The 14,410-nt window shown below is 44.8% G+C and overlaps 1 protein-coding gene across 1 annotated transcript in view; it reads right to left on the bottom strand.

Annotated features, from left to right (window-relative positions):
- LOC120062473 (sorbin and SH3 domain-containing protein 2-like) overlaps positions 1 to 14,410 on the bottom strand; it is a 94,793-nt gene that overhangs the window by 26,978 nt on the left and 53,405 nt on the right. Inside the window, exons 11-12 of the mRNA XM_039012470.1 lie at positions 6,795 to 6,844; positions 4,809 to 5,110 (exon numbers count right to left, since the gene is read on the bottom strand). Coding sequence (XP_038868398.1) covers positions 4,809 to 5,110; positions 6,795 to 6,844 — 352 coding nt within the window. The remainder of the gene's footprint in view (positions 1 to 4,808; positions 5,111 to 6,794; positions 6,845 to 14,410) is intronic.

Raw genomic sequence — 14,410 nt, 5'->3', positions numbered from 1 at the left:
GTTAGGGGGGGTGACTTGATGAATACAACAGAGTTAGGGGGGGTGACTTGATGAATACAACAGAGTTAGGGGGGGTGACTTGATGAATACAACAGAGTTAGGGGGGGTGACTTGATGAATATAACAGGGTTAGGGGAGGTGACTTGATGAATACAACAGAGTTAGGGGGGGTGACTTGATGAATACAACAGAGTTAGGGGGGGTGACTTGATGAATATAACAGGGTTAGGGGGGTGACTTGATCAATACAACAGAGTTAGGGGGGGTGACTTGATGAATACAACAGAGTTAGGGGGGGTGACTTGATGAATATAACAGAGTTAGGGGGGGTGACTTGATGAATATAACAGGGTTAGGGGGGGTGACTTGATGAATACAACAGGGTTAGGGGGGTGACCTGATCAATACAACAGAGTTAGGGGGGGTGACCTGATCAATACAACAGAGTTAGGGGGGGTGACTTGATCAATACAACAGAGTTGGGGGGGGTGACTTGATGAATACAACAGAGTTAGGGGGGGGTGACTTGATGAATACAACAGAGTTAGGGGGGGTGACTTGATGAATATAACAGGGTTAGGGGGGGTGACTTGATGAATACAACAGAGTTAGGGGGGGTGACTTGATGAATATAACAGGGTTAGGGGGGTGACTTGATCAATACAACAGAGTTAGGGGGGGTGACTTGATGAATACAACAGAGTTAGGGGGGGTGACTTGATGAATATAACAGAGTTAGGGGGGGTGACTTGATGAATATAACAGGGTTAGGGGGGGTGACTTGATGAATACAACAGGGTTAGGGGGGTGACCTGATCAATACAACAGAGTTAGGGGGGGTGACCTGATCAATACAACAGAGTTAGGGGGGGTGACTTGATCAATACAACAGAGTTGGGGGGGGTGACTTGATGAATACAACAGAGTTAGGGGGGGGTGACTTGATGAATACAACAGAGTTAGGGGGGGTGACTTGATGAATATAACAGGGTTAGGGGGGGTGACTTGATGAATACAACAGGGTTAGGGGGGTGACCTGATCAATAAGGGGGGTGACTTGATCAATACAACAGAGTTAGGGGGGGTGACTTGATGAATACAACAGAGTTAGGGGGGGGTGACTTGATGAATACAACAGAGTTAGGGGGGGGGTGACTTGATGAATACAACAGGGTTAGGGGGGGTGACTTGATGAATACAACAGGGTTAGGGGGGGGTGACTTGATGAATACAACAGAGTTAGGGGGGGGTGACTTGATGAATACAACAGAGTTAGGGGGGGTGACTTGATGAATATAACAGGGTTAGGGGGGGTGACTTGATGAATACAACAGGGTTAGGGGGGTGACTTGATGAATACAACAGGGTTAGGGGGGTGACCTGATCAATACAACAGAGTTAGGGGGGTGACTTGATCAATACAGAGTTAGGGGGGTGACCTGATCAATACAACAGAGTTAGGGGGGGTGACTTGATCAATACAACAGAGTTAGGGGGGGTGACTTGATGAATACAACAGAGTTAGGGGGGTGACTTGATCAATACAACAGAGTTAGGGGGGTGACTTGATCAATACAACAGAGTTAGGGGGGGTGACTTGATCAATACAACAGAGTTAGGGGGGGTGACTTGATCAATACAACAGAGTTAGGGGGGGGTGACTTGATCAATACAACAGAGTTAGGGGGGGTGACTTGATGAATACAACAGGGTTAGGGGGGTGACTTGATGAATACAACAGGGTTAGGGGGGTGACCTGATCAATACAACAGAGTTAGGGGGGTGACTTGATCAATACAACAGAGTTAGGGGGGTGACTTGATCAATACAACAGAGTTAGGGGGGTGACTTGATCAATACAACAGAGTTAGGGGGGTGACTTGATCAATACAACAGAGTTAGGGGGGTGACTTGATCAATACAACAGAGTTAGGGGGGGGTGACTTGATCAATACAACAGAGTTAGGGGGGGTGACTTGATGAATACAACAGAGTTAGGGGGGGTGACTTGATGAATACAACAGAGTTAGGGGGGGTGACCTGATCAATACAACAGAGTTAGGGGGGTGACTTGATCAATACAACAGAGTTAGGGGGGTGACTTGATCAATACAACAGAGTTAGGGGGGTGACCTGATCAATAAGGGGGGTGACTTGATCAATACAACAGAGTTAGGAGGGGGTGACCTGATCAATACAACAGAGTTAGGAGGGGGTGACCTGATCAATACAACAGAGTTAGGGGGGGACCTGATCAATACAACAGGGTTAGGGGGGGTGACTTGATCAATACAACAGGGTTAGGGGGGGGGGGGGGGGGGGTGACCTGATCAATACAACAGAGTTAGGGGGGTGACTTGATCAATACAACAGAGTTAAGGGGGTGACTTGATCAATATAACAGAGTTAGGGGGGTAACTTGATCAATATAACAGAGTTAGGGGGAGTGACCTGATCAATACAACAGAGTTAGGGGGGCGGGTGACTTGCTGGAGGGAATCATGCTTCTCAGACATTCCAGAAGATGGAACCACTCACAGGTCACTACTCAAGAACAATGCTCAGAAGATGGCTGGAGAATGGTAGTGGTGCAGGGGACAGGAAGGGAAATGGAAAGAACTCAAACTACAACACTCCACGACGACCCATAAGGTGAGAAAGAGGTGGGTCGGGGGAGATGGGAGGGGACTGGTGGGTGTGTTTATGAGAACCATCCACCTTGGTAGTAGTCGTCTTCACAGACATGGCTGTTGTTGTTGGGGTCTGTGAGGTGATAGGAGGCACTGTGTGAAGGGCGGCTGTACTCAGGCTGGTAGCAGGTTGGGCTGGGCATGCCGTCAGGCTGAGAGGGGTATGGCTGCTCCTGCTCCAGGCTCTGGGGCCCAGGGACGGGGCTGGGTCCCGGGCTGGGGCTGCGTCTGCACAGTGCCCTGAGGGAGGAGCTCCTCTCTGGGATGTCTGGCAGCAGCTCGTCCAGGAGCCTGTGGAGGATTCTGTTGTCGGGCAGGCTGCCCCTCCTCCTCTCGGCCCGGATGTGTTCATAGATGTCCCTCAGGGCTTCGTCCAGAGCCTCATACATGGAGCTCTTATAGCGGGGAGGGGACCTTCTGCGAGTGGAGACGGCCTGTCTTTGGCTGTGGGGAGGGGAGCCCCTCTTCCTCCTGAACGGTACCGGACTCACAAGGAAGGCCAGCTTGGACTGGGCTGACTCTGGGTCCTCGGCTGTCAGCTGCTTGGCCCTCTCGTGTTTGAGCATGGTGCTGAAGCGTGTGTAAGAGGCAGGGCATCGGCTCTTACAGTTGCTGACCAGGTGCTTCTGCTGGTTAAGGTTATGATGACGGTGGTGGTGGTGATACTGGCCTGAGCCGTAGGGGCTCTCAGACGACGTCCGAGAGCAGCGGTCATAGTCACTCTCACTACAGAAGGAAGATCCCTCTATCTGGATTAAGTCACTGAGGTTGGACCTGATGGCGTCGTGATCACTGTCTGAGTAGACTTCCTGCTGGGATGCTGGTCTCTGGGGGTAGACGTGGTGGTGGTCTCCAGTGATCTGGATGTGGATGGGCACACAGTTGTTGGTAGTGGGGGCGTTGATCCTGGGGTAGTGAGGCTGGCCCTCAGGGGGGTTCCTGGCAGGGGGGTCCTCGTCTAGCAGGGACTCGATGGAGAAGCATCGCTGGGGGCTGCTGCCCCTCCCGGACGGGCCCCCCGGGGTAGCCTCACCCTCACCTAGGTTGGGCATGGACTTAGACTTCTGGATGAGGCTCTCGAACTCAGAGATCCTGTTGTGCACCATGTCCTGGGGCACCTCTTCGCTGTAGCCCCTCCAGCCGGCCAGCCGGTCCTTGTGCAGCTCGCTCTCGTACTCCAGGATCCGGGCTTTCACAGAGCAGATGACCTGGGAGCTTTGGGAGCCTATCAGATCCTGCCTGTTGATATGGTGCATCTTCTTGTACAGCTTGAGGAAGCCTGGTGCATCGTGGGCCGAGTGGTGCTGGGTCCGCTCTCTCCGGGGGCTGTCACAGACACTGTGATCTTTGCCCTGCTGCTCACGTGACAGGAAGTCTACACTCTCGGAGCGAACCTGTGAACCTACAGAACCTCCCGGACATCCTCTATCTTCTGCCAGGAGGTCGTCACAGCTCCAGGACTTGAGTTTGGGAGAGGCTGGCTTTTCCTCGACAGAGCTCCAGGCCTCGGCATTCTGGCTCTGGACATGAGCCTGCCAGCCGTTCTTCAGACACACATCAGGGCTCTCATCAGAGCCCTCAGGAGGCTCAACACAGTCAACAGCCTCATCATTAAGACAAGGAAACACTGAGTCATGTGAGGTATTGTGGTTGGGACCTGGAGAGGTACCTGGACAACTGAAATGGGCTGAGTATGTGTTGCTAATATCCCCACCTTAAGGTATATCCACCAAGAGCAGCATGGTAAGAAAGAGACATGAGAAGACATTAAAAGGTTCACGTGGAAATCAGCCAGGAAGAGCTGAGGACAGAGGGGGGTTAGAGAGACACACAATAAAAAAAAGCTATTAAGAATATAATGTTTATACATAGCTGAGTGGCAGACCGTTGTTAGCCACAGAGAGGAAATAGTACACAGAGGAAATAAAGTATTCTATAGCACTCATAGATTAATGCACAAAGCATGCACTACACTTTAAAACTTCTCATTCCAAGACAAACGTTACACTGCTTTTTAAATTGAAATAAATAAGTCTAAGCAACTGTTGATGCTGTCTGTTTCAGTATCTGTCTTCTCTCAGTTCTACCAAACCAGTGAGATTCAGAGGTGGGCCCTACCTTTGGCTCTGGAGGGGGAGGCAGGGGAGGAGCTTGCCACAGGCTTGCGTAGGCCACTGCTGTAACTGCTGCTACGTGGGGGTTCAGAGGGCCGTCCTGAGGAGTTGAGGCCGCTGCTGTAACTGCTGCTACGGGGAGATTTTACAGGCCAGGAGACTGGGTTGTGGCTGGTGGTGCTATTGGGCCCTGACAGGCTGCTGGATGTACTCTGGCTTGTGGTCAGGGTGCTGGCTGGTCTGGGCTGCTGGGCTGCTACCTCAGACTTCCTCCTCTTCCTGTAGTCACTGGTTGAGCTGTGGACACTGATAGATAGGTTAAGTCCTGAGTTTGCCACACATTAACACACGCTATACTACCATTCAAAAGTTTGGGGTCACAGAAATTTCCTTGATTTTGAAAGAAAAGCAAAAAAAATTGTCCATTAAAAAAACAAAAAATTGATCAGAATACAGTGTAGACATTATTAATGTTGTAAATTAGTATTTTAGCTAGAAACGGCAGATTTTTTATGGAATTTATACCGTGAAGAGGCGACTCCGGGATGCTGGCCTTCTAGGCAGAGTTCCTCTGTCTAGTGTCTGTGTTCTTTTGCCCATCTTAATCTTACATTTTTATTGGCCAGTCTGAGATATGTCTTTTTCTTTGCAACTCTGCCTAGAAGGCCAGCATCCCGGAGTCGCCTCTTCACTGTTGACGTTGAGACTGGTGTTTTGTGGGTACTATTTAATGAAGCTGCCAGTTGAGGAATTGTGAGGCGTCTGTTTCTCAAACTAGATACTCTAATGTACTTGTCCTCTTGCTCAGTTGTGCACTGGGGCCTCCCACTCCTCTTTCTATTCTGGTTAGAGCCAGTTTGCTCTGTTCTGTGAAGGGAGTAGTACACAGCGTTGTACCAGATCTTCAGTTTCTTGGCAATTTCTCGCATGGAATAGCCTTCATTTCTCAAAACAAGAATAGACTGACGAGATTCAGAAGAAAGTTATTTGTTTCTGGCCATTTTGAGCCTGTAATCGAAACCACAAATGCTGATGCTCCAGATACTCAACTAGTCTAAAGAAGACCAGTTTTATTGCTTCTTTAAATCAGGACAACAGTTTTCTTTGCTAACATAATTGCAAAAGGGTTTTCTAATGATCAATTAACCTTTTAAAATGATAAACTTGGATTAGCTAACACAACATGCCATTGGAACACAGGAGTGATGGTTGCTGATAATGGGCCTCTGTACGTCTATGTAGATATTATATTAAACATCAGCCGTTTCCAGCTACAATAGTCATTTACAACATTAACAATGTCCACACTGTATTTCTGGTCAATTGTATGTTATTTTAAAATGGACAAAAAAATGTGCTTTTCTTCCAAGAACAAGGACATTTCTAAGTGACCCCAAACTTTTGAACGGTAGTGTAACCAAAATAGACCAACAGTAAATTGCTTACATTTGTATTTATTTTCATACATCATCAACTTCGGTTTAGTGTTATTTTGCATGCCTCCTAATGGGTCTTTAAAATGACCAGTAGTCCACACACAAACCAATCCTCCTCATGGGATGAAACATAATTCTCCAGTACGAGGCTGTGAATGTGAGCCTCATCAACAACTCTTCTTCAGATAACAGTTGTCTACTGACTGTATCCATACCGTTACAGTAGGCTATAATGTACAGTACGCCCACTTGGAAGACAGAGCTGTGAGGAGTGATGACAAGTATAGATTTACCCTAGCGGGTCACAGTGGAAGAGGTGGGTGGGGGGCTGAGATTCATGGCTGAGTTGACAGCACTCAAGGGCACGGCTATTCCAGCTGTCCCACTCAGAGCACAGCGCTCCATATATACAGTACACTGAGTAAGGTGTTGCCTGACAAACTCCACATAAAGCAAAGAGTCTGGGACATTTTGTTTAAGATGTGTCAACGTAATTTGCTATAGACTCTTGAGAATCAATGGTTGTTTAATAGAGAGGGAGGGATCTGACTTACCTTGCCGGCCTGTCTGTGTTCCTGTCTGCAGAGGCCTGTTGGAGTGAACTCTGAAAGCGAGCAGAGAGCAGCTTGAGTGCCAAGTGAACAGACAGACTGTAAACAAACAGAGCTCCTTCAGAAACCTCCTATACCCAGCACCCTCTCACAGCAGCCTCTGTCTGAGAACACAATGCTTTGGATACATCCATGAAATACTGAATTAAATACCTTCCAACGTCAACCTTTAACATTTTTCCTTGGTTTCTGTCACTATGAAAAGGGTATGTTTCCCTATCAAAAACCTACAGCGATGATTCACTTACGAGATTTTCAATGTCGAACAAGGCAGGGAACTCCTTGTACACCTGGCTGGAGAAGATTATCATTCTCCCTTCTACTGAGGCAGAAGCCTGGTAATAGTTCTTTAGTAGCCTCTTTCTCTCTCTGCCCAACAGAGCCCCGCACATTTTTTTAAACCCTCTTTAAAAGTAGACCTGATGCCGGTTGCCAGGAATGGAGTGTCACTGTGACAGACTGGTGACTGGTAAACATAAATACTGTTCTAAGCGACAGCTACCGCACAGGCAAACACGTCATTGGACGGGCCAAGACCTCCCATGACGATCTGTCTCAGGTCCAGGAAGCTCTATGGTTGATTATACGATATCCTAGCTACCTACCTTCTGCCATAACTTCTACTGTGCCTTCCTCCAATATATTCATCATATAATGAATTTAATGACCCCGTAAAGTTGTATTATTTGAGATGAGTGTGTAACTTACTCTTATAGTAAAATAGCTACTTTGCAAGGTATGAGATACATAGCAAACTTGTTCTATAGACGGAAAACAGACGGCGCTGTATCATCAGGAGTGATATTCATCACACTGCCTATGTAGTACAGATATTGTATATGGCAAATCAACAATGTACAGTACCTATCTAGTACTTTCCCCCTTACTGACAATTCAAAGAAACAAATCCTACCTTACAGTCTTTAAGTCCTTATTTGTGATGTTATCTCAAATACTCAAATACAGTAACATTCACTGGCAGACAAAAGATACTTTACCTCGTCAGTAAGGGGGAAAGCTACTTTAAGCTACTTTACCTCGTCAGAAAAAATGTGGGTGAAACTGGATATATGTTGAACAAAAATATAAAACACAACATGCAACAATTTCAGTTCGTAAATGAATAAATTAGGCCATAATCTATGGATTTCGCATCACTGGGTAGGGGCACAGCCACTTGGGAGCCAGGCTCACCCACTGGGTGAGCTTTTTGCACATGGAAAATGCCATGGAAAATGCCTTTTTGCACATGGAAAATGCCTTTTTGCACATGGAAAATGCCTTTTTGCACATGGAAAATGCCTGCGATCTTTTATTTTACCTCATGAAACACGGGACCAATACTTTACATGTTGTGTTTATATTTTTGTTCAGTATGTAACATGATACTCTAGTAAACATGTCCACATAAAGGTCTCCGTCAGAGCCTTTTGAACCAAAGCAGAGGTCCTAAATGCTGAGCTAAGACTAATACTGTCTCTAGCTAAGACATATAGACTATACACATTATCAAATGATATAATGCAATACTCTCAAAAGCAAACATGGCAGTTGACAATGGCTGTTGCCTCAACAACTGACTTGCCCGTTAACCTACTGCTATGAATCAATGACATGACAATGAAACACTATGAAAAAGAAAACAAACAATGGTGACTGTGTTCTGGGGAGTAAAATAGACTTTCAGTAAACTTTCAGCCTTTCCTGAGAGTAGTTTCAGCCTTTCCTGAGAGTAGTTTCAGCCTTTCCTGAGAGTAGTTTCAGCCTTTCCTGAGAGTAGTTTCAGCCTTTCCTGAGAGTAGTTTCAGCCTTTCCTGAGAGTAGTTTCAGCCTTTCCTGAGAGTAGTTTCAGCCTTTCCTGAGAATAGTTTCAGCCTTTCCTGAGAATAGTTTCAGCCTTTCCTGAGAGTAGTTTCAGCCTTTCCTGAGAATAGTTTCAGCCTTTCCTGAGAATAGTTTCAGCCTTTCCTGAGAGTAGTTTCAGGCTTTCCTGAGAGTAGTTTCAGGCTTTCCTGAGAATAGTTTCAGGCTTTCCTGAGAATAGTTTCAGCCTTTCCTGAGAATAGTTTCAGCCTTTCCTGAGAGTAGTTTCAGCCTTTCCTGAGAGTAGTTTCAGCCTTTCCTGAGAATAGTTTCAGCCTTTCCTGAGAATAGTTTCAGCCTTTCCTGAGAATAGTTTCAGCCTTTCCTGAGAATAGTTTCAGCGCCAGGTGGGGCACTACTACTGCTGTACTTCTACTGATGTTGCTATACTACTACTACTACTACTACTGTACCTCTACTACTACTACTACTACTGTACCTCTAATACTGCTGTACCTCTACTACTACTACTACTGCTGTACCTCTACTACTGCTGTACCTCTACTACTACTACTGCTGTACCTCTAATACTGCTGTACCTCTACTACTACTACTGCTGTACCTCTAATACTGCTGTACCTCTACTACTATCACTGCTGTACCTCTAATACTACTGTACCTCTACTACTACTACTACTGCTGTACCTCTACTACTGCTGTACCTCTACTACTACTACTGCTGTACCTCTACTACTACTACTGCTGTACCTCTACTACTGCTGTACCTCTACTACTACTACTGCTGTACCTCTAATACTGCTGTACCTCTACTACTACTACTACTGTACCTCTAATACTACTGTACCTCTACTACTACTACTACTGCTGTACCTCTACTACTGCTGTACCTCTACTACTACTACTGCTGTACCTCTACTACTACTACTACTGTACCTCTAATACTGCTGTACCTCTACTACTACTACTACTGCTGTACCTCTACTACTACTACTGCTGTACCTCTAATACTGCTGTACCTCTACTACTACTACTACTGCTGTACCTCTACTACTACTACTACTGTACCTCTAATACTGCTGTACCTCTACTACTACTACTACTGCTGTACCTCTACTACTGCTGTACCTCTACTACTACTACTGCTGTACCTCTAATACTGCTGTACCTCTACTACTATCACTGCTGTACCTCTAATACTACTGTACCTCAACTACTAATACTGCTGTACCTCAACTACTATTACTGCTGTACCTCTACTACTACTGTACCTCAACTACTACTACTGCTGTACCTCTACTACTACTACTGCTGTACCTCTACTACTACTACTGCTGTACCTCTACTACTACTACTACTACTACTGCTGTACATCTACTACTACTACTGTACCTCTACTACTACTACTACTGCTGTACCTCTACTACTGCTGCACCTCTACTACTACTACTACTGTACCTCTAATACTGCTGTACCTCTAATACTACTACTACTGCTGTACCTCTACTACTACTACTGCTGTACCTCTACTACTACTACTGCTGTACCTCTACTACTGCTGTACCTCTACTACTGCTGTACCTCTACTACTACTACTGCTGTACCTCTACTACTGCTGTACCTCTACTACTACTACTACTACTGCTGTACCTCTACTACTACTACTGCTGTACCTCTACTACTAATTCTGCTGTACCTCTAATACTACTGTACCTCAACTACTACTACTGCTGTACCTCTACTACTACTACTGCTGTACCTCTAATACTACTGTACCTCTACTACTACTACTGCTGTACCTCTACTACTACTACTGCTGTACCTCTACTACTACTACTGCTGTACCTCTAATACTACTGTACCTCAACTACTACTACTGCTGTACCTCTACTACTACTACTACTACTACTACTACTGCTGTACCTCTACTACTACTACTACTGCTGTACCTCTACTACTACTACTATTGCTGTACCTCTACTACTACTACTATTGCTGTACCTCTACTACTACTACTATTGCTGTACCTCTACTACTACTACTATTGCTGTATCTCTACTACTACTACTATTGCTGTACCTCTACTACTACTACTATTGCTGTACCTCTACTACTACTACTATTGCTGTACCTCTACTACTACTACTATTGCTGTATCTCTACTACTACTACTATTGCTGTACCTCTACTACTACTACTATTGCTGTACCTCTACTACTATTACTATTGCTGTACCTCTACTACTACTACTACTACTACTGCTGTACCTCTACTACTACTACTACTACTACTGCTGTACCTCTACTACTACTACTACTACTGCTGTACCTCTACTACTACTACTGCTGTACCTCTACTACTACTACTGCTGTACCTCTACTACTGCTGTACCTCTACTACTGCTGTACCTCTACTACTACTATTCCTGTACCTCTAATACTGCTGTACATCTACTACCACAACTATTGCTGTACCTCTACTACTACTACTGCTGTACCTCTAATACTGCTGTACCTCTACTCCTACTACTATTGCTGTACCTCTACTACTACTACTGCTGTACCTCTACTACTAATACTGCTGTACCTCTACTACTAATACTGCTGTACCTCTACTACTGCTGTACCTCTACTACTACTACTGCTGTACCTCTACTACTACTACTGCTGTACCTCTACTACTACTACTACTACTACTACTGCTGTACCTCTACTACTACTACTACTACTGCTGTACCTCTACTACTACTACTACTGCTGTACCTCTAATACTACTACTACTGCTGTACCTCTAATACAACTACTACTGCTGTACCTCTACTACTACTACTATTGCTGTACCTCTACTACTACTACTATTGCTGTACCTCTACTACTACTACTATTGCTGTACCTCTACTACTAATACTGCTGTACCTCTACTACTGCTGTACCTCTACTAATACTACTGCTGTACCTCTACTACTACTACTACTGCTGTACCTCTAATACTACTACTACTGCTGTACCTCTAGTACTACTGTACCTCTACTACTACTACTGCTGTACCTCTACTACTACTACTGCTGTACCTCTAATACTGCTGTACCTATAATACTGCTGTACCTCTACTACTGCTGTACATCTACTACTACTGTACCTCAACTACTAATACTGCTGTACCTCTACTACTAATTCTGCTGTACCTCTACTACTACTACTGCTGTACCTCTACTACTAATACTGCTGTACCTCTACTACTACTACTACTGCTGTACCTCTAATACTGCTGTACCTCTACTACTACTACTGCTGTACCTCTAATACTGCTGTACCTCTACTACTACTACTGCTGTACCTCTACTACTAATACTGCTGTACCTCTACTACTACTACTGCTGTACCTCTAATACTACTGTACCTCAACTACTAATACTGCTGTACCTCTACTACTAATACTGCTGTACCTCTACTACTACTACTACTGCTGTACCTCTAATACTGCTGTACCTCTACTACTACTACTGCTGTACCTCTAATACTGCTGTACCTCTACTACTACTACTGCTGTACCTCTACTACTAATACTGCTGTACCTCTACTACTACTACTGCTGTACCTCTACTACTAATACTGCTGTACCTCTACTACTACTACTACTGCTGTACCTCTAATACTGCTGTACCTCTACTACTACTACTGCTGTACCTCTAATACTGCTGTACCTCTACTACTACTACTGCTGTACCTCTACTACTAATACTGCTGTACCTCTACTACTACTACTGCTGTACCTCTAATACTACTGTACCTCAACTACTAATACTGCTGTACCTCTACTACTAATACTGCTGTACCTCTACTACTACTACTACTGCTGTACCTCTAATACTGCTGTACCTCTACTACTACTACTGCTGTACCTCTAATACTGCTGTACCTCTACTACTACTACTGCTGTACCTCTACTACTAATACTGCTGTACCTCTACTACTAATACTGCTGTACATCTACTACTAATACTGCTGTACCTCTACTACTACTACTGCTGTACCACTAATACTGCTGTACCTCAACTACTACTACTGCTGTACCTCTACTACTACTACTGCTGTACCTATACTACTAATTCTGCTGTACCTCTAATACTACTGTACCTCAACTACTACTACTGCTGTACCTCAACTACTACTACTGCTGTACCTCAACTACTACTACTGCTGTACCTCAACTACTACTACTGCTGTACCTCAACTACTACTACTGCTGTACCTCAACTACTACTACTGCTGTACCTCTACTACTACTACTGCTGTACCTATACTACTAATTCTGCTGTACCTCTAATACTACTGTACCTCAACTACTAATACTGCTGTACCTCTACTACTAATTCTGCTGTACCTCTACTACTAATGCTGCTGTACCTCTACTACTACTGTACCTCAACTACTAATACTGCTGTACCTCTACTACTAATACTGCTGTACCTCTACTACTACTACTACTGCTGTACCTCTAATACTGCTGTACCTCTACTACTACTACTGCTGTACCTCTAATACTGCTGTACCTCTACTACTACTACTGCTGTACCTCTACAACTACTACTGCTGTACCTCTACTACTAATACTGCTGTACCTCTACTACTACTACTGCTGTACCACTAATACTGCTGTACCTCAACTACTAATACTGCTGTACCTCTACTACTACTACTGCTGTACCTCTACTACTACTACTGCTGTACCTCTAATACTACTGTACCTCAACTACTAATACTGCTGTACCTCTACTACTAATACTGCTGTACCTCTACTACTACTACTACTGCTGTACCTCTAATACTGCTGTACCTCTACTACTACTACTGCTGTACCTCTAATACTGCTGTACCTCTACTACTAATACTGCTGTACCTCTACTACTACTACTATTGTACCTCTAATACTACTGTACCTCAACTACTAATACTGCTGTACCTCTACTACTAATACTGCTGTACCTCTACTACTACTACTACTGCTGTACCTCTAATACTGCTGTACCTCTACTACTACTACTGCTGTACCTCTAATACTGCTGTACCTCTACTACTACTACTGCTGTACCTCTACTACTAATACTGCTGTACCTCTACTACTAATACTGCTGTACATCTACTACTAATACTGCTGTACCTCTACTACTACTACTGCTGTACCACTAATACTGCTGTACCTCAACTACTACTACTGCTGTACCTCTACTACTACTACTGCTGTACCTCTACTACTACTACTGCTGTACCTATACTACTAATTCTGCTGTACCTCTAATACTACTGTACCTCAACTACTACTACTGCTGTACCTCAACTACTACTACTGCTGTACCTCAACTACTACTACTGCTGTACCTCAACTACTACTACTGCTGTACCTCAACTACTACTACTGCTGTACCTCAACTACTACTACTGCTGTACCTCTACTACTACTACTGCTGTACCTCTACTACTACTACTGCTGTACCTCTACTACTACTACTGCTGTACCTCTACTACTGCTGTACCTCTACTACTGCTGTACCTCTACTACTACTACTGCTGTACCTCTACTACTACTACTGCTGTACCTCTACTACTGCTGTACCTCTACTACTACTACTGCTGTACCTCTACTACTACTACTGCTGTACCTCTACTACTGCTGTACCTCTACTACTGCTGTACCTCTACTACTACTACTACTGCTGTACCTCTACTAATACTACTGCT

The sequence above is a fragment of the Salvelinus namaycush genome, chromosome 17 (assembly GCF_016432855.1).
Source record: "Salvelinus namaycush isolate Seneca chromosome 17, SaNama_1.0, whole genome shotgun sequence".
NCBI lineage: Eukaryota > Metazoa > Chordata > Actinopteri > Salmoniformes > Salmonidae > Salvelinus > Salvelinus namaycush.
Note: the sequence above shows the minus strand (reverse complement) of the source record. Positions and strands in the feature narration are given on the sequence as shown.